This window comes from Diplotaxodon limnothrissa, linkage group LG2 (genome assembly GCF_057381915.1).
Source record: "Diplotaxodon limnothrissa isolate DT_005_m linkage group LG2, D_limnothrissa_male_GT1.1, whole genome shotgun sequence".
Taxonomy (NCBI): Eukaryota; Metazoa; Chordata; class Actinopteri; order Cichliformes; family Cichlidae; genus Diplotaxodon; species Diplotaxodon limnothrissa.
Window position 1 is genome coordinate 28,623,362 of NC_140597.1, and position 20,976 is coordinate 28,644,337.

The window sequence follows — 20,976 nt, forward strand, 5'->3', positions numbered from 1 at the left end:
ATAGAAATTGTTTTATTTTGCTAACAAAGCATCATACATGCAAACACTATTTTGTATCAAGAAGAGCAAAAATTAAGTAAACATTTTGTAACCAAGTTCTTTTTTTTTTTAATTTCCTATTGTTGCTAAATTCTTGTATCCCTCTCACCAGTATTAATCTGTTCACATCCGTGTGTGATGTTGGACAGACGTATCCTTCATAGTAAACCGAAGCAGATAAAGCTTTCACCACCATCAAAACACAACGCAAGGTTTTAAAATATGTCATTATCAAGTTTAAGAAATCATACTCGCCGGTCACTTTAAGCTACATTAATCAGGAGTTCAAACAAATGCAGTGCAAACTTTGAAAAAAAGAGCAGTTCTCACTTTGTGCGCGAATTAACATGACAGAAAGGAGAGAGAGAGGTGGTCTGCGAAGCTCTTGATGATCAGATGGCCCTGTAGCAGGTCTCGCAGTGGACTTTCCCACCGTGCAGGAACATACTGTGGAGAAGGTCTCCCATGGGTTTCTTACACATATCACACTGAAAGATAAGAAAACCACGTGATAACGCCTTGATGAGAAATGTTTGCAGGAAAACGATTTGAGCCACAAAAACGTAATTATCTGGTTAAACTTGCCTGGACTGGCAATAACAACAAATATGATTATTATTATTTAGGAAAAAAATTATTCATTGTATCTGACTAAATTACCTTGAAGCAGGAAGGATGGCAGTTGATGTTGAGGTGCTCAATGGTAATCTTGGCATCATTTCCCACCTGCTCTCCGCAGTATGTACAGGTAGATGACGGTGGGATCCTGGAGTAGCTGATTGAGAAAAGATAAGTTGATCACTGAATCAGGAACAGGTACAGTGCACTGAAGCTCAGTCTGGTTGAATAACAAGATATTTGGAGTCCTATGTGAGGGAAATTAATAAGTGTAAATAATCCTTGCTCAGCCTCTTAATGAGCAGGCTTGGTGGAATTTCTGCCCTTCTGCTTGCACGTATCTAGTTTTGTCAGTAGCGGAAATAACAAAGTGGGGGAGAAAGAGCTGCGGCTTATAGCTGTGGTTGCGGCTTTAAAACGCGTTTAGGGAATAGTCTTGTTTATGGAGGTGCCGTAGGGATAACCAAGAGGCTACACATGCTCAGCACTCGAAATATGTAACTGAAATATGTCAAATAGTGTAAACGGTAAAACAAATGCTAGTAGTTGCGATAGAGATACTAAAAGAAGAAGGTGAAATGTAAGCACCATGGCAACCCCCACAGACTCACATGTTAAAATAATAAAAAGGAAAAAAACAAAACGTGTTTACAACCTGGTACAAAAAATGTTTCTTTTTTATCTCCTTGAAAACTGCAGGTGCTCAGTCATAACTGCTATCTGTCTTCGAAGCAGAATCTCAGCTGATTCATGTCACTGAATTTCTCAACTGTGTCTACAGAATCTCTGTTTTTTGGAGCATTTTTTAGTCTGCCAAAATTGGATAAAATATGGCTTGCTTTGTGATTAATTGTACCAAACAGCAAGCCAACCAAGAAGCCTGTGCTCAAGTTGTTTTTCATTTGTTGTGTTTTTTAATTAGGTGAATTTCTAATACTCTTTTATTTTTGTCAGAGCTTATTAGCAGGTATCCAGAATTGTAAAATAGAGTTTATGGCTCCAACCTGCCAAACAGGCTATCAAAATACTGTCAATTTTGAATACAGGAAATAAAATGTAGCCAAAATGCCAAACAAGCATTTTAGCCCTTGCATGCTGTTTGAAGCCAACTTGACTTAATGTGACAGCAGTAAAAATACCTAAATATCATTCTCCATCTATTCTCCTCTGCTTATCCTTGTCATAGTTGCAGGGGGGCAGGAGCCTAGCCCAGTGTATGTATGTATGTGTACACATATAAAAAAACACCCAGCACGCCCCTGCGGGCGGTTTATCCTTCAAGCTCGGGTCCTCTACCAGAGGCCTGGGAGCTTGAGGGTCCTGCGCAGTATCTTAGCTGTTCCCAGGACTGCGCTCTTCTGGACAGAGATCTCCGATGTTGTTCCCGGGATCTGCTGGAGCCACTCGCCTATCTTGGGAGTCACCGCACCTAGTGCTCCGATTACCACGGGGACCACCGTTACCTTCACCCTCCACATCCTCTCGAGCTCTTCTCTGAGCCCTTGGTATTTCTCCAGCTTCTCGTGTTCCTTCTTCCTGATATTGCTGTCATTCGGAACCGCTACATCGATCACTACGGCCGTCTTCTTCTGTTTGTCTACCACCACTATGTCCGGTTGGTTAGCCACCACCATTTTGTCCGTCTGTATCTGGAAGTCCCACAGGATCTTAGCTCGGTCATTCTCCACCACCCTTGGGGGCATCTCCCATTTTGACCTCGGGACTTCCAGGTTATACTCGGCACAGATGTTCCTGTACACTATGCCGGCCACTTGGTTATGGCGTTCCATGTATGCCTTGCCTGCTAGCATCTTGCACCCTGCTGTTATGTGCTGGATTGTCTCTGGGGCATCTTTACACAGCCTGCACCTGGGGTCTTGCCTGGTGTGATAGACCCCAGCCTCTATGGATCTTGTGCTCAGAGCTTGTTCTTGTGCTGCCATGATTAGTGCCTCTGTGCTGTCTTTCAGTCCAGCTTTGTCCAGCCACTGGTAGGATTTCTGGATATCAGCCACCTCCTCTATCTGCCGGTGGTACATACCGTGCAGGGGCCTGTCCTTCCATGCTGGTTCCTCGTCTCCCTCCTCTTTCTTGGGTTTCTGCTGCCTGAGGTATTCACTGAGCACTCGGTCAGTTGGGGCCATCTTCCCAATGTATTCTTGGATGTTCCTTGTCTCATCCTGGACTGTGGTGCTGACACTCACCAGTCCCCGGCCCCCTTCCTTCCGCTTAGCGTACAGCCTCAGGGTGCTGGACTTGGGGTGAAACCCTCCATGCATGGTAAGGAGCTTTCTTGTCTTTATGTCAGTGGCTTCTATCTCCTCCTTTGGCCAGCCTATTACCCCAGCAGGGTACCTGATCACGGGCAGGGCGTACGTGTTGATGGCCCGGATCTTGTTCTTACCATTCAGCTGACTCCTCAGGACTTGCCTGACCCTCTGCAGGTACTTGGTGGTTGCAGCTTTTCTAGCGGCCTCTTCATGGTTCCCATTCGCCTGCGGGATCCCCAAGTACTTGTAACTGTCCTCTATGTCTGCAATGTTGCCTTCTGGTAGTTCAATCCCCTCAGTTCTGACTACCTTCCCTCTCTTTGTTACCATCCGACTACACTTCTCCAGTCCGAACGACATTCCAATGTCATTGCTGTATAGCCTGGTAGTGTGGATCAGTGAATCGATGTCTCGTTCACTCTTGGCATACAGCTTGATGTCATCCATGTACAGGAGGTGGCTGACAACTGCTCCGTTCCGTAGTCGGTATCCGTAGCCAGTCTTGTTAATGATCTCACTGAGGGGGTTCAGGCCTATGCAGAACAGCAGTGGGGACAGAGCATCTCCTTGGTAGATCCCGCACTTGATGGTGACTTGTGCTATGGGCTTGGAGTTGGCCTCTAGTGTTGTACGCCACATCCCCATTGAGTTCCTGATGAAGGCTCTTAGGGTCCCATTGATCTTGTACAATTCTAGGCATTCCAGTATCCAGCTGTGGGGCATTGAGTCATAGGCCTTCTTGTAATCAATCCAGGCAGTGCACAGGTTGGTCAGTCTGGTCTTGCAGTCTCGGCTGATTGTTCTGTCTACCAGTAGCTGGTGTTTTGCGCCTCTGGTATTCTTGCCAATTCCTTTCTGTGTCCCGCTCATGTATTGACCCATGTGCCTGTTCATCTTAGCCGATATGATGCCTGACAGGAGCTTCCATGTAGTACTGAGGCAGGTTATTGGTCGGTAGTTGGAGGGGACCGGTCCCTTCTTGGGGTCCTTGGGGATCAGGACCGTCCGGCCTTCAGTTAGCCATTCCGGGTGTATCTCGTTAACTAGCAGCTGGTTCATTTGTGCTGCCAGACGCTCGTGGAGTGCAGTTAGCTTCTTCAGCCAGTAGGCGTGAACCATGTCGGGCCCTGGTGCTGTCCAACTCTTCATACTGGAGACCCTTTCTTGGATATCTGCCACTGTGATGGTTACTGGACCCTGTTCAGGGAGGTCGCTGTGGTCTGCCCTCAGATCCTCTAGCCACTGAGCATTGCCGTTATGGGTTGCATCCTTCTCCCATATGCTCTTCCAGTATTGCTCCGTCTCCAGCCTTGGTGGTGCTGTTCTCTTATTGTTCCCTTGCCACTGAGAGTACACCTTTGCTGGTTCTGTGGAGAACAGCTGGTTTATTCTCCTGCCTTCTAGCTCTCTGGTGTACCTCCTCAAGCGGCTGGCCAAGGCTGTGAGTCTTTGCTTGGCAGTTTCCAAGGCCTCAGGTATGGACAGCTTGCTGTATTTCTTAGGCACCTTATTCGTCGCCGTTGCAGAAAGGTGCGACGAATATATATATATATATATATATATATATATATATATATATATACACACACATATATACACACACATACATTTGTGTATATATAGTTCAAACTTTGATAGAGAGACGTCTAGGTCTGGTTCAAAAGTGAATGTGCAGTATTTTCCTGCCATAGGCTAAAATGTTGCTCTGTAAGATTTATTCCTGAAACATGTTCAGATTTATAAACAGTGATTCCAGCTGAAGTACTTGAACTGTGAGAACTGAAAATGGACACAGTAGCAGCAGGTTAAACTTACACAGCTAAAAGGGTTTGAAGTGTAATTAAGAAGGAGTTTTGAGAAACCCATGAATACAGTTTAAATGACGTTAGTGGGGGGAAAAGCTGAACTGCCATTTAAAGAGCAAGAAGTGAAAGCAGTTTAAGTATTGAGAGAGAGGCAGAGCTCAGATTGTGTTATTACCTGGAGTAAAGAGATGGGCTGCTGTAAGAATAGCTGGTGGAGCTTGAAGTCAGGTAATCTGACCTACTATTGGAAACAAGATCAATGAGTAAATCATCATGAGGGCAGTGCTTGCAGTTTTTTAAAGCAGTATTTTATATCAATATGGCAGTTGACTGTAAATAATTTATTGGCCCCACCTATTGAGCGTGTCTCTGGGGTTCTGCGTTGCATTGACATACTCCTTCACAAACACAAACTGCCTTAAAGGAGAGGCAAAAGGTGGGTTAATACACATAGCTAAAATATATACACAATTGTGGTCAGAGGTTTGCATATACTCATCATGGGTATGAATTTCATGATGATTTTTTTTTCAAGGGTGGAATGATTGCATGACATACATCTTTAATGTCTTGAAAAAAATTGGATACACAACATAAAGATTTTAATAAGTAGTCCTAAAGCTTCAATGCCTTTTAACTTGACAAGCCAAAGCTCGCTAACTTCTCATTAGTGAACATGACTGACTGGTAGTTTCTCTTTGCCAGCATAAAAAGGATTTGTTTTAATAATACTCATTGGACTGACAAATACTCAGATGTTCACTGAGTTCCTTGGACTTTTCCATTGTTCCAAGAAGGAGAATTGTAGATTCACATAAGTTGAGAGCGTCTTTGGAAGCCATTTCTAAACAACCGCAGATTCCAGGTTTATCAGTTCAATCACCACTTTGCCAAAATCCAGAAGAAGACTCAAACTATCACAAATTGCTCCTGCTCCAAAATCGACATTTTCAAACTTGAGTGAAATTTGCGGTTGTCCTCATGGACAGATCAAATGCTTTTAGGAGAAAAAGATTTATGGCCAGACAAGACAAAGATTGAGTTATTTGGCCATAATGATGAGAGGTATATTTGGAGGAGTCAAAGGTGAGGCTTTCAAACCTAAGAACACTGTCAAGCATGATGGTGGTAGCATCATGCTCTGGGCTGGTTTGCTGCTAGTGGTACTGGTACACTGCACAAAGTGATTGGAATAATAAAGGAGGACTACCTCCAAATTCTTCACCTTTACATCCAACCAACAGCTAGATGGATTTAATGTGGACACAACTGGCTGTTACAACAGGACAATGATCCCAAACACACATCAAAACTGGTTTTGAATGGATAAGGCAGGCTAATATTATGGAATAAGCTTCCCAAAGCCTTGACCTCAGTCCTATTGAAAATTTGTGGAATAGGATTAAAAGCTGGGTCCTTGGTAGCAAACAATTTAAAATAACTCCAATTCTTTCAAGAAGAGCGGTCACATATCCAGCCAGAATTATTCCAGAAGATTGTTCATGCCTACCGAAAGCATCTGAGTGTAACTGGCTAAGGAACATTTAACCAAATATTAGTGGACGTGTATGTACATATGTCTGAGCCTGTGTATGTATACTTTTCAACAGTTCAAAGAAATAATTTAAAGCCCCAAATTATCTTGACGTTTACACCTGCCATGAGTGTATTCAGGATTTTGACCACAATTACATATGCTGTCAATCCAAATTAAATTTATAGTTTGTACAGTCACTCACTTTTTGGTTTCAGGTTCTGGGGTTTTGACTCTCTGCTCCTCTTCTCTTATGGTCCTGGAATAGGTATCAAAACTGGAGACATGCAACGTGCAGCAACATTAGTCTCATCTTTTACTCAATGATGGCATTACAGTGATGGGTTATAGAGAAAGACCCCACATCTGTCAAATGCAGCCCAGGAGATAATCACTTCTGCCACTGCTTGTTAATGACAGGCTGGTTAACGGGCTGTGATTTGACAAAAGGACATCTCTAATACACATCATTATTCTGACATCTGGAGGCTGATAATTAGAGGGAAGGAAATGAGGGCAAATTGAAAGACAATGGAAGAGCAGATCTTGTCATTCAACTTCAGTAATAGAGTTGAAATGGAAATCTGTCTAACCGGGTGTCATGATGGAGTTACGGGTAACTTTCACGGATAACTTTCAGTTGCTAACCATTTTCAGTTACGCCTACTAAAAATGGCTGCGTTACAAAGAGACAAAAGCAGATCCAGAAGGTGAAAGCGTAACACAAACCCACACGTGCTAAATATTCGATGGCGTGCATTTGTTTTTAGATACATTTCATAAAATAACCATTTATTCCACTCGTTGAAGAACAGGTAAATGTAAGTTTCATGCAACACCGCACCATTGCTCAAATTTCTAGAGGCATGAAAGGATTTAAAAAGAAAAAAAAGGGCAAGCCAGTGTTGTTACGAAAGTGAGAAAATCAACAGACGAGAGAGAAAATAACCCTCTGCATTACGCTGTCTGACTTTACAAGATCATAAACTTACCGATCCATGGAGGGCTCAGGCTCACTGCGTATCTCCCTGGAAAGTAAAGAAAACAGTGTTAGACTTTTATAGTAGGCTGAAGCAGTCAATAAGCTGGACGCAATCCAGTAAGCGAGACCGCTGCATTTTTAAAAAAAATGTGTATGAAACTGATCTTTCTGGCTCACAGCTCCACTAGGGTCACGGTTTATTGACCAGCTGTGGTCTGCTTTATATAGTACTGCACCACTGCCTGATCTGAGGCCCTCCTCCCAAGCAGTGTGATTGTAACCTCCACTTATACATCTTCTCATGCTCTTAACCTGAGCCCTTCTAATCTCTACAGTTTTCAATCTCAATACGCAAAAAAACTCTTTTCCCTACCTGATGGTAGTGATGGTTGTGACCGTTTGTGTATCCTCAGTGCTACAAAAGAGACAAAATTCCTGCATTATAATGAGTTTGTACAGGTAAAGATAAGACAATATTAAAGTTTTAAAAGAAAAAAAAAAAGAACAAGCTGAAAAAGTTAATTATTCTCCGACTGAGCCGGGAGGATGTTTCATCTTGTGTTCAGCTTTCTTTCAATTAAATGCTTGACAGCCACTGAATTTTAAGGTGCTATAATCACATCCTACTAAAATAGTTTCCAAAAGGTGCTTTAATGTGCATTTAATGAGCTCAACCATACCGAAGATACCTTCCCTGCTCCTCTTCTTGCTTCTCTTCTTCTTCTTCGTCGTCGTCGTCCTCCTCCTCTTCTGTGGGGATGGTATAGACAGTCGGTGATGTCCATCGGTCCCACGGAGAGTCATTCTCAAGGGACCTTGAAAACAAACAAACAAAGACATAGCAGCATTGGAAGATGGCCGGTTCACATGATGTTTATTCTTCCAAAGACAAAAAAGGTAGAGGGGGGAGTGGGGGGGGGGGGGGGGGGGTGTTTACCTCAGTTGTGAGGGAAAGTTGTAACAAATATATGTCTGACCTATTTTCATCAGCGCCAGTGCACAATGTCTTCCGACTCGGTGAGCAAGGCGCTGCAAGAGTCTCGCTACTTCACCGCGGTGAAAAGGGAGGAGGTTACAGAAATAAAAAGGAGCCAATATCCAAGATCACTTACTTCCTCTCAAACATGATGACTGTCTGTTGATCTTCAGCTTGGCCTTCTGCTTCTGGTTGCGCTTCTTGGCTGAGAGGGGAGAGACATTGAAAGGCTTTTAACACGCAATGGACACGGATGGGTGAAAGTAGATGAATGAAGCACAGAGTGTATAGTGTGGGGGTGCAAAAGTACATCAAAGCATGTCATCACCTCTCCTCTGTGTTCGACTCCTGGACTGTGTTGGTTTCCCATGACCGCTGAGTGCTGATGTTAAAACAGCCAAAGTGGGGAGAGATAGCAAGAGGGAGAGGGGGAAAGGATTTGGGAATTGTGACAGATGAAGCACATCAGACAACGCTCAAGCAGGAAGGTTTGAGAAAAAGATTTCTGTGGGTCTGCACTTTCCCTTCCACTCCCATTTCTCAATCATAGATTCGTCACAGAAGTATGCAGCCGAGTTGGTTCAATACCTTGTTTTGTCAGTGTTGAAAGGGATGATGTCATCTGCAAGGGACCGCAAGGCATTACTGCCCATACTGTCAGACACACAAGAGAGAAAGCCATCAGCATGGCTCACTCACGAGTATTTCTTTCTTTCGTTCTTTTTCTTACATTTGCAGTTTAGTTTCCTATAATGAATCATTTCAGGGGCAACTTTGTTTCAGGTGCCAGAGAACGTTTCTACAGATTTCCCAATGGCAGGCAATCTCCCTTTCCTCACAGTTCCAGTGTAATTGGTGTGTAACTGTATGAATGGGTGCATAAAAAACTCATTGTGGAGGACTTTGTAGAACCCCCTAATGCTAAAAATGTCCCCAATACTCACAATATTAATTTTTCTTAAGCTGAAACATGTAAGCAATAACAAACTTATTTTGTTTCTGAGCTCTTTTCCATTAAAGCAGGTAATGCACTAAAATTAAAATTAAAACAGAAAACAAATAAGTAAATCAGCTTGAGCATGTCAATAGATCCAGACTCCTGGTGCTTCTTGCATCACATCTACTGATTATGAATAACAATTCTCGCATTAGCTTACAAACTAAAGCAGTTGTAGTAATGAGGAAACCGTGTGCTAACATCGGCGCCACAAACAGAGGTTACAGTATCGAAAAAGGGAATTTGCATTATCATTCCCGTACCTGTTGATGGAACTATCAGAGAGGGGCTGGCGCAGGTCAGAGGAGCTGGAATAGAGAAAAGTGTCTCATAATCAGAAACTGCTGAATTATGCATGCTGAGATGCTATCTGTCTTGCAGGAAAACAGTCATAGCTCCAAACCAATATGATTACCTGTTAGGGGATGTGGTCCCTATCGGATATGGATCAAATGGATCAGCCGAGCTGAAAAACAATTTCACACTGATTTCACTCTCAATTGTCAGCGTTGCCCATCTTGTGTCAAAGGAATTCTGATCACATTGACTCATAATGGAAAGATTTAATGCAGTTTGAATGGTAAATAGAAACACGGAGGGACGTGGGGCAAAACTCAATAAAAATCAGAATCAGGATGTTGCTGACAAATGGAAACACTATTCCACTGCTGAACAGCAAAATCTGCGGACTTCAGGATTTCTTCACCTAAGATTAACCCTTGAACAATTACACCAACCCGGTCATTTATATTACCGAGCTGGAGTGAAACCGTGTGTTATTATTTACTATTTTTAAGCACACTGGTTTGCATGTGACATGTGACAGTAAATAAACTACCTTGATTTAGTGACTACGGTTGTCACTGTTGTCACATGTGAGCTCCAGGGATCCGCATTGTCCTCTTCACTGCACAGCGGTGAGATAGAAGTAAGGAGGGCGGTACGGATGAATGGCATGATGGGAAGAGAAGAGAGGGCAAGTAAAGGTTAGTGTGGTTGTTCTCATACACTATTTAAAATGTCTGTCCTTTAGTAAAGCTCAAGATGCACTGAATTATTTAGCAATCACAAAAACCATCTGAATAAAGCACAGACTATAGCTTTGTATGCTGTCATGCTTTTTTAGGTAATGATCACAGTTTGGTCTTTATAGTGACTCTGTGTCTCTGTGGGGTTTGCTGGCAGCATAGCTGCAGGCAGACTTGTTATAAATCATTACAAGCCGTGTGTATGGAATGCATTTCTTGGAAGGAACAGTTCTGCATAGATAGATAATTGTTTAAGAGCAGCCTGTCATCTCCCGCTACCTTTGTGTTTCTTTGGCTGTCTTGTCTGTCTGCTTCTCCTCCTCTTGCTGCATGCTGAGGCTGGTGGAGACAAAACAAAGCAGCAATACTAATCAGTACAGAGCATTCCCTTCTATTTCCAGTCGTGCTGCAGATGAAAGCTGGCTTTCCCTTTCAAAGTCAGTCGTTTCAGGAATTTGAGACTTTGGTTCTATTTAACGTGGAGCAGGAGGTTAAAATAGAAAATGCCAAACGGGAGCGGAGCCCTGCTTTGTGGATCAAACTGAAGGAGGGTTTATCAAAGTCTTTCAACTCAGCAAGCCGGGATCTTATTAATAATAAGGATGCATAAGCAAGGAGGGTGAGATGGGAGGAGAAGCCGGTCTGTCTCTTTCTCACCTGTGTGCCTCTGTGCCTCTTACAATGACATCATTTGCCAGAAGATCCAGAGTGCCGCTGGTCTTCACTGGGTTTGGCTTACTAAAGACATGAAACAGAAAATTGAAATATGGGGGAGAGTTCTCTTGAAACTCTACATCCAACTCTGGAAAGGTAAGCTGAGGTGGTATTTTGGTTTGCTACTGACAAGGAAGTTATTTTTACTCTTTTTTTTCTTAGGAGAAAGAATTCTTCCTCTACCTGTCCATTCCACCAAGCAGATCCTGACTCCAGCGTCCTGGGCTGGGGGGAACAGGTTCTGCTGGCTCCTCTGGACTGCAGATGTAGAAAGAGGAGAGGAAGAGGAAGCAGAGAAGTTGATGAACAAAGGGGGATTTACGATTCAGTGGAGATTTCAGAGCTAGAACAGGCCAGTTGAGGTAAAGGACGGGCAGATTATAAGAAGCCCAACAGTGCCACCTTGTGAGAGCTATTCAAATATTTGCCACCGTGACAACTTTTTAATTGCGCAATTGTAACAATGTATTTTTAACAAACCCATCACTGAAACCCAGGAGATCGTCTGTTATTGGTTCACAGTTGTTGAGCTCTGAATCTGGCTTCTGTTCAGCACTGCAGTACAGGAGAGGAAAAGATATATTAGTGCACCTGCTTTGGCAAGAAAGCATATATCTCTATATCAAATGTTTAAGTGCCACACTTAATCAGGCATAATTAGAGACACCCCTTGGTATCAGGCTTTTTGAGCGCCTGAAAATGAGATGTGCATTATTTTGTAATTACTTTGAAGTGAGCTCAGTGGCAGTTAGCCCTCATCAGTTTTCTTGCCAACACTGCTATGACAATAATGAGGAAGTTGTTGGTTTTATACCTGTTCTCTGTGGGGTGATCGTCCGCTGAGTCTCCTTTTTGGTTTGCCAGGGCTTCCTCATCATTCTTAAAGCTACTGAGGAAAAAGAAAAAAAAACAAAAGCTCTTATTATCAGATGGCATATTGTTGAGGCTGTGGGAACTAATGTGTCACTGCATTTCTGGTTTCTCCGGCTTTCATCTTTCTCTTCTGGAAGTACCTGGATGAACTGGTGTCGAAAGAAATCAGAGTGTTGGACAGAGCAGGGAGCGTGTCAGCAGCGGAGCTGTGAAACAAGATGGACAACAAACACATCACATTCCAGAGCAGCTTTGAATTACACATGTGAAAGAATGAGAGCAAACACACCTAAACAAAGAAAACCACTTAAACCACTGAAAGCATATTTTCATAACAACCATAGCTTTGCTTACAAATCATGCTCGAGGCTCATTATATACGTAGGTAGTTTTATGTTATATTGCTGGAGTGGTAGAAGCAGTATTAAGAGCTTTTACTTAAGAAAATAAAAGTAAAATTACATCCGGAGAAATATTTCCAGCTAAAACAGCTTTAAATACTCCAAAGTAAAACTACTCCAGGCAGATGAATGGTCCCTGTGAGGTTTTTATTGCTGTACTCTACATTACTGGAGCACTAGAAAGGACACATTAATGTGCAAGGAGAATTTTACTCTTGGAGCTGGTCTAAGTGGAAGTAATTTAGCTTCCGTTTCTAATGTTTCTTAGTGTGATCTTTAACAATCCACTGAATAAAATTATACTATGTTGATCTTTGTCTGTAAAATACCAAACCAAATGCCATATAAAGCAAATAGTAAGTTAATAGGTTATATAAGCTTAAATAAATTGTTATGCGCAATTATAGATCAACACAGTTACATTAAAGTGCAAATTCATTCAAGAGCTAGTAACATAACACCTGAGTTTATTCCATTCCACCTGTTGATGCTACAAAATGTGCCAAGACTGAATGGAAATCTGACCTTGGTTTTGGAGGCAATTTAGTCTGTGGCTCTGGTTCCATTTTGGGTTCAGGTTTTGTGTTCAGTCCAGATTCTGTTACAGCAGGCACTGGGACAGGTGACTTGGTGACAGTGGAGGTTGGGACAGAGGACACTTTAACATCTGATTTTTCAGGGGTTGAAGCCACATCAGGGGACACAGGAGCAGGCAACTTGGTGACAGTAGAGGTCGGGACAGGAGACACTTTGACATCCAATTTTTCAGGAGTTGAAGTCACATCAGGGGACACAGGTGCAGGTGATTTGGTGACAGTGGAGGTTGGGACAGTGGAGGTCGGGACAGGAGACACGTTGACATCCGATTTTTCAGGAGTTGAAGTCACATCAGGGGACACGGGTGCAGGTGATTTGGTGACAGTGGAGGTTGGGACAGTGGAGGTCGGGACAGGAGACACTTTGACATCTGATTTTTCAGGAGTTGAAGTCACATCCGGGGACACAGGTGCAGGTGACTTGGTGACAGTGGAGGTTGGGACAGTGGAGGTCGGGACAGGAGACACGTTGACATCCGATTTTTCAGGAGTTGAAGTCACATCAGGGGACACAGGTGCAGGTGATTTGGTGACAGTGGAGGTTGGGACAGTGGAGGTCGGGACAGGAGACACGTTGACATCCGATTTTTCAGGAGTTGAAGTCACATCAGGGGACACAGGTGCAGGTGATTTGGTGACAGTGGAGGTTGGGACAGTGGAGGTCGGGACAGGAGACACATTGACATCTGATTTTTCAGGAGTTGAAGTCACATCAGGGGACACAGGTGCAGGTGATTTGGTGACAGTGGAGGTTGGGACAGTGGAGGTCGGGACAGGAGACACTTTGACATCTGATTTTTCAGGAGTTGAAGTCACATCCGGGGACACAGGTGCAGGTGACTTGGTGACAGTGGAGGTTGGGACAGTGGAGGTCGGGACAGGAGACACGTTGACATCCGATTTTTCAGGAGTTGAAGTCACATCAGGGGACACAGGTGCAGGTGATTTGGTGACAGTGGAGGTTGGGACAGGAGACACGTTGACATCCGATTTTTCAGGAGTTGAAGTCACATCAGGGGACACAGGTGCAGGTGATTTGGTGACAGTGGAGGTCGGGACAGTGGAGGTCGGGACAGGAGACACTTTGACATCTGATTTTTCAGGAGTTGAAGTCACATCAGAGGACACAGGTGCAGGTGATTTGGTGACAGTGGAGGTTGGGACAGTGGAGGTCGGGACAGGAGACACTTTGACATCTGATTTTTCAGGAGTTGAAGTCACATCCGGGGACATAGGTGCAGGTGACTTGGTGACAGTGGAGGTCGGGACGGTGGAGGTCGGGACAGTGGAGGTCGGGACAGTGGAGGTCGGGACAGGAGACACGTTGACATCTGATTTTTCAGGAGTTGAAGTCACATCAGGGGACACAGGTGCAGGTGACTTGGTGACAGTGGAGGTCAGGACATTGGAGGTCGGAACAGTGGAGGTCAGGACAGGAGACACTTTGACATCTGATTTTTCAGGAGTCGAAGTCACATCCGGGAACACAGGTGCAGGTGACTTGGTGACAGTGGAGGTCGGGACAGTGGAGGTCGGAACAGTGGAGGTCGGGACAGTGGAGGTCGGGACAGTGGAGGTCGGGACAGGAGACACTTTGACATCTGATTTTTCAGGAGTTGAAGTCACATCAGGGGACACAGGTGCAGGTGATTTGGTGACAGTGGAGGTCGGGACAGGAGACACTTTGACATCTGATTTTTCAGGAGTTGAAGTCACATCCGGGGACACAGGTGCAGGTGACTTGGTGACAGTGGAGGTCGGGACAGGAGACACTTTGACATCTGATTTGTCAGGAGTTGAAGACACATCAGGGGACACAGGTGCAGGTGACTTGGTGACAGTGGAGGTCGGGACAGTGGAGGTCGGAACAGTGGAGGTCGGGACAGTGGAGGTCGGGACAGTGGAGGTCGGGACAGGAGACACTTTGACATCTGATTTTTCAGGAGTTGAAGTCACATCAGGGGACACAGGTGCAGGTGATTTGGTGACAGTGGAGGTCGGGACAGGAGACACTTTGACATCTGATTTTTCAGGAGTTGAAGTCACATCCGGGGACACAGGTGCAGGTGACTTGGTGACAGTGGAGGTCGGGACAGGAGACACTTTGACATCTGATTTGTCAGGAGTTGAAGACACATCAGGGGACACAGGTGCAGGTGACTTGGTGACAGTGGAGGTCGGGACAGTGGAGGTCGGGACAGAAGACACTTTGACATCTGATTTTTCAGGAGTTGAAGTCACATCCGGGGACACAGGTGCAGGTGATTTGGTGACAGTGGAGGTCGGGACAGTGGAGGTTGTGACAGTGGAGGTCGGGACAGGAGACACTTTGACATCTGATTTTTCAGGAGTTGAAGTCACATCGGGGGACACAGGTGCAGGTGACTTGGTGACAGTGGAGGTCGGGACAGGAGACGTTGCAGTGGTCGACTCAGGGGACTTTTGATTAGATGATATTGGGGGTTTTGATGGTGGCGAAAGATCAACCAGAGGCGTTTTAGTCTGCCCAGACTCTTTGGGTTGTGGCTCTTTAGAGGCTACTTGAAGACAATCTTTGATTAGTTCAGGGAGGGGAGCAGCCACCTTGGTGTCAAAAGTTGGCTGTTCTTGTGTAACAGACACTTGAGGGGTCTCTTCTTTTGCAGGCTCTGGGGTGGCCTTCTTCTCCAACTTTGGAGCAACCGGCTCATTAACACTCACAGCAGCAGCTGTCTTAGTGCTGGTGTCAGCACTGTAAACCACAGAGATAATGAATCAAACTCAAATCACGTGTTGCACTGGAAATAGAAACATGGTGCGGGATTTACATTTTCTGAGGTTCGGGCGCAGGCTTGGATGCAACAGATGTGACAGGAACAACAGGGGATGGCAGCACAGCGCTGGCAGGTGCAGGAGTCTCAGAAGGCTCATCATCATCAGTAATCTCCACCCTGCACATTTTTAGTCAACCACATGATGGCACAAGTAGAAATGCATGCAAGTGTAGAGCACATATTTCACATATCTTTTCTTTTTGCCTCTAGGAAAAAGGGCTTACCTTGTAGCCACAAATGCTGGACTGCTATTGCTGAGCGATGTGTCAGGCGTTTCTTGAGACCTTAGAGTTTTGAACACAAAGCCTGTGTGAATGCCTCCGTAAGTGCTCAGCAAGGCACGTCAATAAAAAGAATTTCCCACTGCATGGGAAGTTTTAAACATATGCACTGTTCTTTTATGAAAGCATTACAGAAACATGCTGTATCTCAAGATAAGCATTAGAATAGTGGCATGAGAAAATACGTACTCGTATTTCTTTGCAGCTGAAAGCACGTAAGACCGTTGCCTGGCTGCAGATTTCGTCAGAACATTACTGGCTTTCTCCGTCCTGCAGAATGAATCAGAATAATGTTAATGTAATCTCTTTCCCGGGTGTCTAACTTCAGGACGCAAGGAGAGTCTTACCGCTTCTCCAGCTCCTCGAGGCTAAGCTGGCCCTCCTGTTTCTCTGCAGCAGACCGCACAGTGTGGGGGGCTCTGAGGAACAGAAGCACAAACATGCACCTTGTGAAAAGACTCTCATCCAGCTGCCAGCAGTTAAACTGGGAATCTGAATTTACGTTTGCTCACATTTTCTTGTAGGTCTCTGAAGGCTTTTTGTTGAATTGCGGTGTTTTGCTGCAATAAAACCAGATAATAAGTAATGGAGGAAAGGTCAAACTGCTTGTCGAAGCTGTGTGGTTCAGCTGCTCTTACCTAAAGCCGTTAGATGGTGAGGATGGAGGAGGCTTGTCCACTTTAGTGAAAACACCCCTGAAGAAAAAGAAAGAAAGTCCTGAACAAGCCCTTATTTCTTTATACAGTTTGTGTGTGTGTGTGTGTGTGTGTGTGTGTGTGTGTGTGTGTGTGTGTGTGTGTGTGTGTGTGTGTGTGTGTGTGTGTTTCTTTTTAAGTGTTCACTGTGATGGTGACTGAGACTCCACTTTGGCTGACTAAAATCTCTGTTTTATAAATATATATGTTTTTATATGCTTTGTGGTAAACGTATTTTATAACCCAGATGGTGGTGCTCAGAATATCAGAAGCCTTTCTCTTACCTGATAAGGTATCCGGATGTTGGCTGCCTAAACTCAAAACAGAGACTTGTTATCAGCACAGTCATGTTTCAAAGAACTGCAGATAAGCCTATGACATTAAAAACCTGGGTTTACCTCTCCGTGTCAGACTTGGTTGGTGGCGGAGTAGAATTTGTTGGCGAAGACACTGGACTGGTGTCAGCAGGGGCTCCGCTCAGACGGCTGGCTTTAACTTCTGCTATCCTGCAATGGAATTTGGTTTTATCTTATTTTCATTTATTTCCTATGTGACAGAGTAGATGATAACGGGATGATGGGTATCGTGCTTAAACAGGGGTGTTTACCATGGTTTCTCCTCTTGCGTTTCATCCTTAGAGTCATTGCTGCGTTGCAACCAGCTGGCGTCTCCCCTCAGCCTTGTCCGGACTTTGGTGGTACGCAGCACGGACGCTCTGTCTCCCTCTGAGATACAAACATGTGCATATCACACACCCGCACACAAGCTCACATTTGAGATATGATACACACTATATGCTGCATCATAATGACAGCTTAGTAATTGTCTGCTTGATAGCTTCTAAGATATACAGTCCCCCTTTGAGCCAGAAGACACTATATCATCAACCACTTGTAGTTTGCCTTAAATCAGGGTAATAAGTGAATTTATAGCCAAGAGCCCGGCACAGATGCATAATACTCCCAGCTTTTATTGGAGGAAACACATCATCTCACATTAAAATCAAAATCTGCTCACCTTTTGACATGCTTGTTTCACGGGGTTCTCGCCCTCTTCTTTTTTCTCTTTTCTTTGCAGGCCACTAAATTATAGATAATTCAGAGAGATGATTGGCATCTTGTAAAAATTAGGCGTATGATGTGAGCAGCGAGTTGCAACTTTGTTCCCACACTATGTCCCCTCCCATTGAGAAACATGTGCTGTGTCAAACATTCCTCAGTTTCATCCTTAAAACATGCAGACGATCCTGTCTGTCCACTTTCCAAAATATGCAGCGATTGACCAAATATGAATGGACGCAGATAGGCATTCTGTGTATCTGACACTCTGTAACAATATAAACTGGCCCACATAAGATTAACCTGATTACACAAATATCGCTTTCTATTCGCTCATTTCCAAATGAACTGAGCCCCAGCTATTTAGGATCAGAAAACAGAAACGAGTTGCTCAGAGGCAAGCCTACGTCCTCAGGGGAACTTCAGTAGAAAGGGGAAAATACTAATGAAACAATCACAAGTGTACCCTTATCTGAAAGTAGACACAGAGTAGAGCTTATGCAAAACTGTGGAGTATTGTTAAAGTCAGAATGCAAATATCACTTTTTAAAAAAAGTCCTTCCTTAGGCTGTGAATTCATTCCCTTTGGAGTAAGTCGGCGCAATATCTCTTGAGGATTTTCCTGAATATTGGTGACAAAACAAACTGAGGGCTCAGAGACCATATTTATCTTCGGTTTAGCACATCAGTCTATAAGAGATAAATGATTAATAAAAGCCAATAGCATTTTAAAGCAAGCCCCGAGCACGATAGGAAGCAATCATGGCAAAGAAACATCCAGAAAATGAGAGGGCAGACACTCATAGTGAACACTTTCAACAAACAGTTTATATAACCCAACCAATCCGATCACTCTGACACTTTTAAAATACACAAAATATCATGTCATGAATAAGTGAACACCAGAGTTCCTACCTGCTGTCACTTTATATCCAGCACAGGAAGATTTGTTGAGGATCTGTGTCCTAGTGAGTGTGGTTGGTGTGAACAGAGGAAAAGTCTTTCTCTGTCTAACAGGTGTCTCAGCCCGACGTATTAGCCAACAGGTACAGGCGTGAGCACTAACAAGCCCAGCCAGTCAAGGGAGGTAAATATGGGGTGGAGCAGCGTGTGTTTGTCTATCTACGTGTGTGTGTGTGTGTGTGTGTGCGTAAGAGAGGTTGCTAAGAATTAATTTCTGTTTACTACATCTGGGCTTTGTTCATGGATGACAGCAAGCACATACCTGTCGCACAGGTGGCTGGCAATCAATGCTTAGAACCAGCAAGGCATAGGGGCAACGACAAGGTGCACTGCATGGCAAACATAAACGAAGTGACACACAGCAACATCTCCTTTGGGAAACACTCGTCTCATGCTCACTGGGTAGGACAGCCCAGGAAGCACAAGCATTAAAACAAGAACAAGAACACAGCACAGAGCCGAGATGATGAAGAGAAACAGCGGTCGTCAGAAAAAATAGAACACAAGCTTGGAACATTCTTAATTTTATTCTTAAAGCAAAGGTGTTTTATACTTTCACGTGTGTTTCTGTGAAGGAAAAATCATGAATGCTGGCGTGAACATTGAATTTCTTATATAAGCTCTGGTAAAGGTCATTTATGGATTACCCTGTGCTTTGCAATACGCAGGATATCCTAGGAAGAAAAACAAATGAAAGCCCATTGTAAACAAACTGTTTGCTCAATCCGAGCGACTATATCCATGTTTGTGTAAGAGAAAGTCAAGGATGTGCCTGCAATTGTCGAGCAATTTTTTTCTCCTACAAATGGCAAAAGAACACTTTCTGAGCATTTGGCCACAGTTTCAACTTTCTGAAACCACACCGTGCCTTAGAAAAAGCACAAAAACCCCATAAACAGTCTGTGTACATATTTACGAGGCCGTTTCAAAATCACAGAAAGGGTGTAGATAGGTTTTCACAACACGTCACAGAAAGTAGGTGGAAGAGGAAATTGGCAACTCTGAATGCCAAAGTGTCGCTCTGGCAAGCACACTTGCAAGTGTAAATGCTAACGTGTATTATTCACCTGGATCTCTCTCCCTTGTTCCCTTGTAGAAGAAACCAGTCAGACGGCCTTGCCCAGTGGCTCTGACTCTAGCAAGTGAATCATTAGGGTGCTGCTGCTCAGAATTAAAATGAGAATGCAAAGTATCTGAACATAACCCCCACCTTATTCTCACCACACTAAGACAAGGAATGACAGAAATGCTGAACAGGGAAAAGACAAACTTAAGTAATGTAACCAATGCATTTAACGCAGTGAAGCACGTCAGTGTCGACGACTTCATTGGTATCTCAACTTTCTCATTTCCATGTAGGAGATGGATGTGTAAATATTAAGATTATAGCTGTGTTTTAGTATTACCCAGCCCATCATTGTTTTTAATGACAGTGCTTGAATAACACAGAGTCTCCCTGACTCATCAAAGCACACGCCATGCTTATGACACCCAGCACCTAACAGCTGAGTGACTGGAACCTGTGGATGTTAATCTAGTTCACATGATGTCATATCAGAATTTTATTAGACTGATGTGCATGCATTTACCTGTGCACTGAAACCACTACTGGTGGCTGCGTTTATTTCTCCTCTTATATCAGAAATGGTGCACTCACATTCTGCTAATTTTCTCCTCAGGATGTCGTCCCCGTGGACAACAACACAAGATACCGACCCAAGGAAGTATTTTGGTACAGAGGTTAGCAGAGGTTTGTTCTCTCATTGTGCAGGAACAAGATCCTGGGTTTGAATCCACTGCCTGGCCATGACCTTTCTGTGTGGAGTTGGCGGATTCTCTGTGGGTACTACGGCTTCCTCCCATGTAGGTCCAAAGACCTACACATTAAGCACTATGGTGATTTAAAATTGGTTGTAGGTGTAAGTGTGAATCACTCTATTAGACATTTAACAAACAGGTACGTCCAGTGCATTCCCCATCCCTCACCCTATGACAGCTGAGATGTTCCAGCCCAAACCGGATGAAGACATATGAATGGTTGGATATTCATAGGGAATATGAACAGTCCCAAAAAAGTAAAAAAAAAATATATATCATAATGATGTGAGAGTGTTGTTTAAACAGTAGTTCCCCTTGGGGAGGTCTGGAGTTATAGCAGACTGCAGAGACTAAATAAAAATAACAGATGGCTCTGCCCTGCAGGCAAGGTGTGGGCAACTTTGTAAAAGTGCTGCCAGGTAAGCAAAGAGCAGATAATAAACCTGCACTAACTACCACAACTACAAAAAAAAAAAAAAAACAACAACAAAGAAATCCCCTTGGCTTCAACACAT

At 44.0% G+C, this 20,976-nt stretch overlaps 1 protein-coding gene across 1 annotated transcript; it reads right to left on the reverse strand.

The window, feature by feature from the left end:
* Nucleotides 1-21: 21 nt before the first annotated feature.
* Nucleotides 22-18,744, reverse strand: znf185 (zinc finger protein 185 with LIM domain). The gene is made up of 32 exons (XM_085364298.1): nucleotides 18,596-18,744; nucleotides 17,640-17,703; nucleotides 17,230-17,347; nucleotides 17,021-17,128; nucleotides 16,907-16,933; nucleotides 16,566-16,622; nucleotides 16,440-16,487; nucleotides 16,275-16,346; nucleotides 16,117-16,197; nucleotides 15,871-15,930; nucleotides 15,641-15,763; nucleotides 12,763-15,564; nucleotides 11,977-12,042; nucleotides 11,778-11,852; nucleotides 11,444-11,518; nucleotides 11,147-11,221; nucleotides 10,907-10,987; nucleotides 10,529-10,588; nucleotides 10,060-10,128; nucleotides 9,637-9,687; nucleotides 9,485-9,529; nucleotides 8,813-8,878; nucleotides 8,553-8,606; nucleotides 8,361-8,429; nucleotides 7,929-8,063; nucleotides 7,622-7,663; nucleotides 7,259-7,294; nucleotides 6,472-6,543; nucleotides 5,087-5,149; nucleotides 4,908-4,970; nucleotides 700-814; nucleotides 22-527 (listed from the first exon to the last, which is right to left on the reverse strand). The coding sequence occupies exons 2-32, from the start codon at nucleotides 17,647-17,649 to the stop codon at nucleotides 432-434; spliced, it is 4,914 nt and encodes a 1,637-aa protein (XP_085220424.1). The 5' UTR covers nucleotides 17,650-17,703; nucleotides 18,596-18,744; the 3' UTR covers nucleotides 22-431.
* Nucleotides 18,745-20,976: the final 2,232 nt, after the last annotated feature.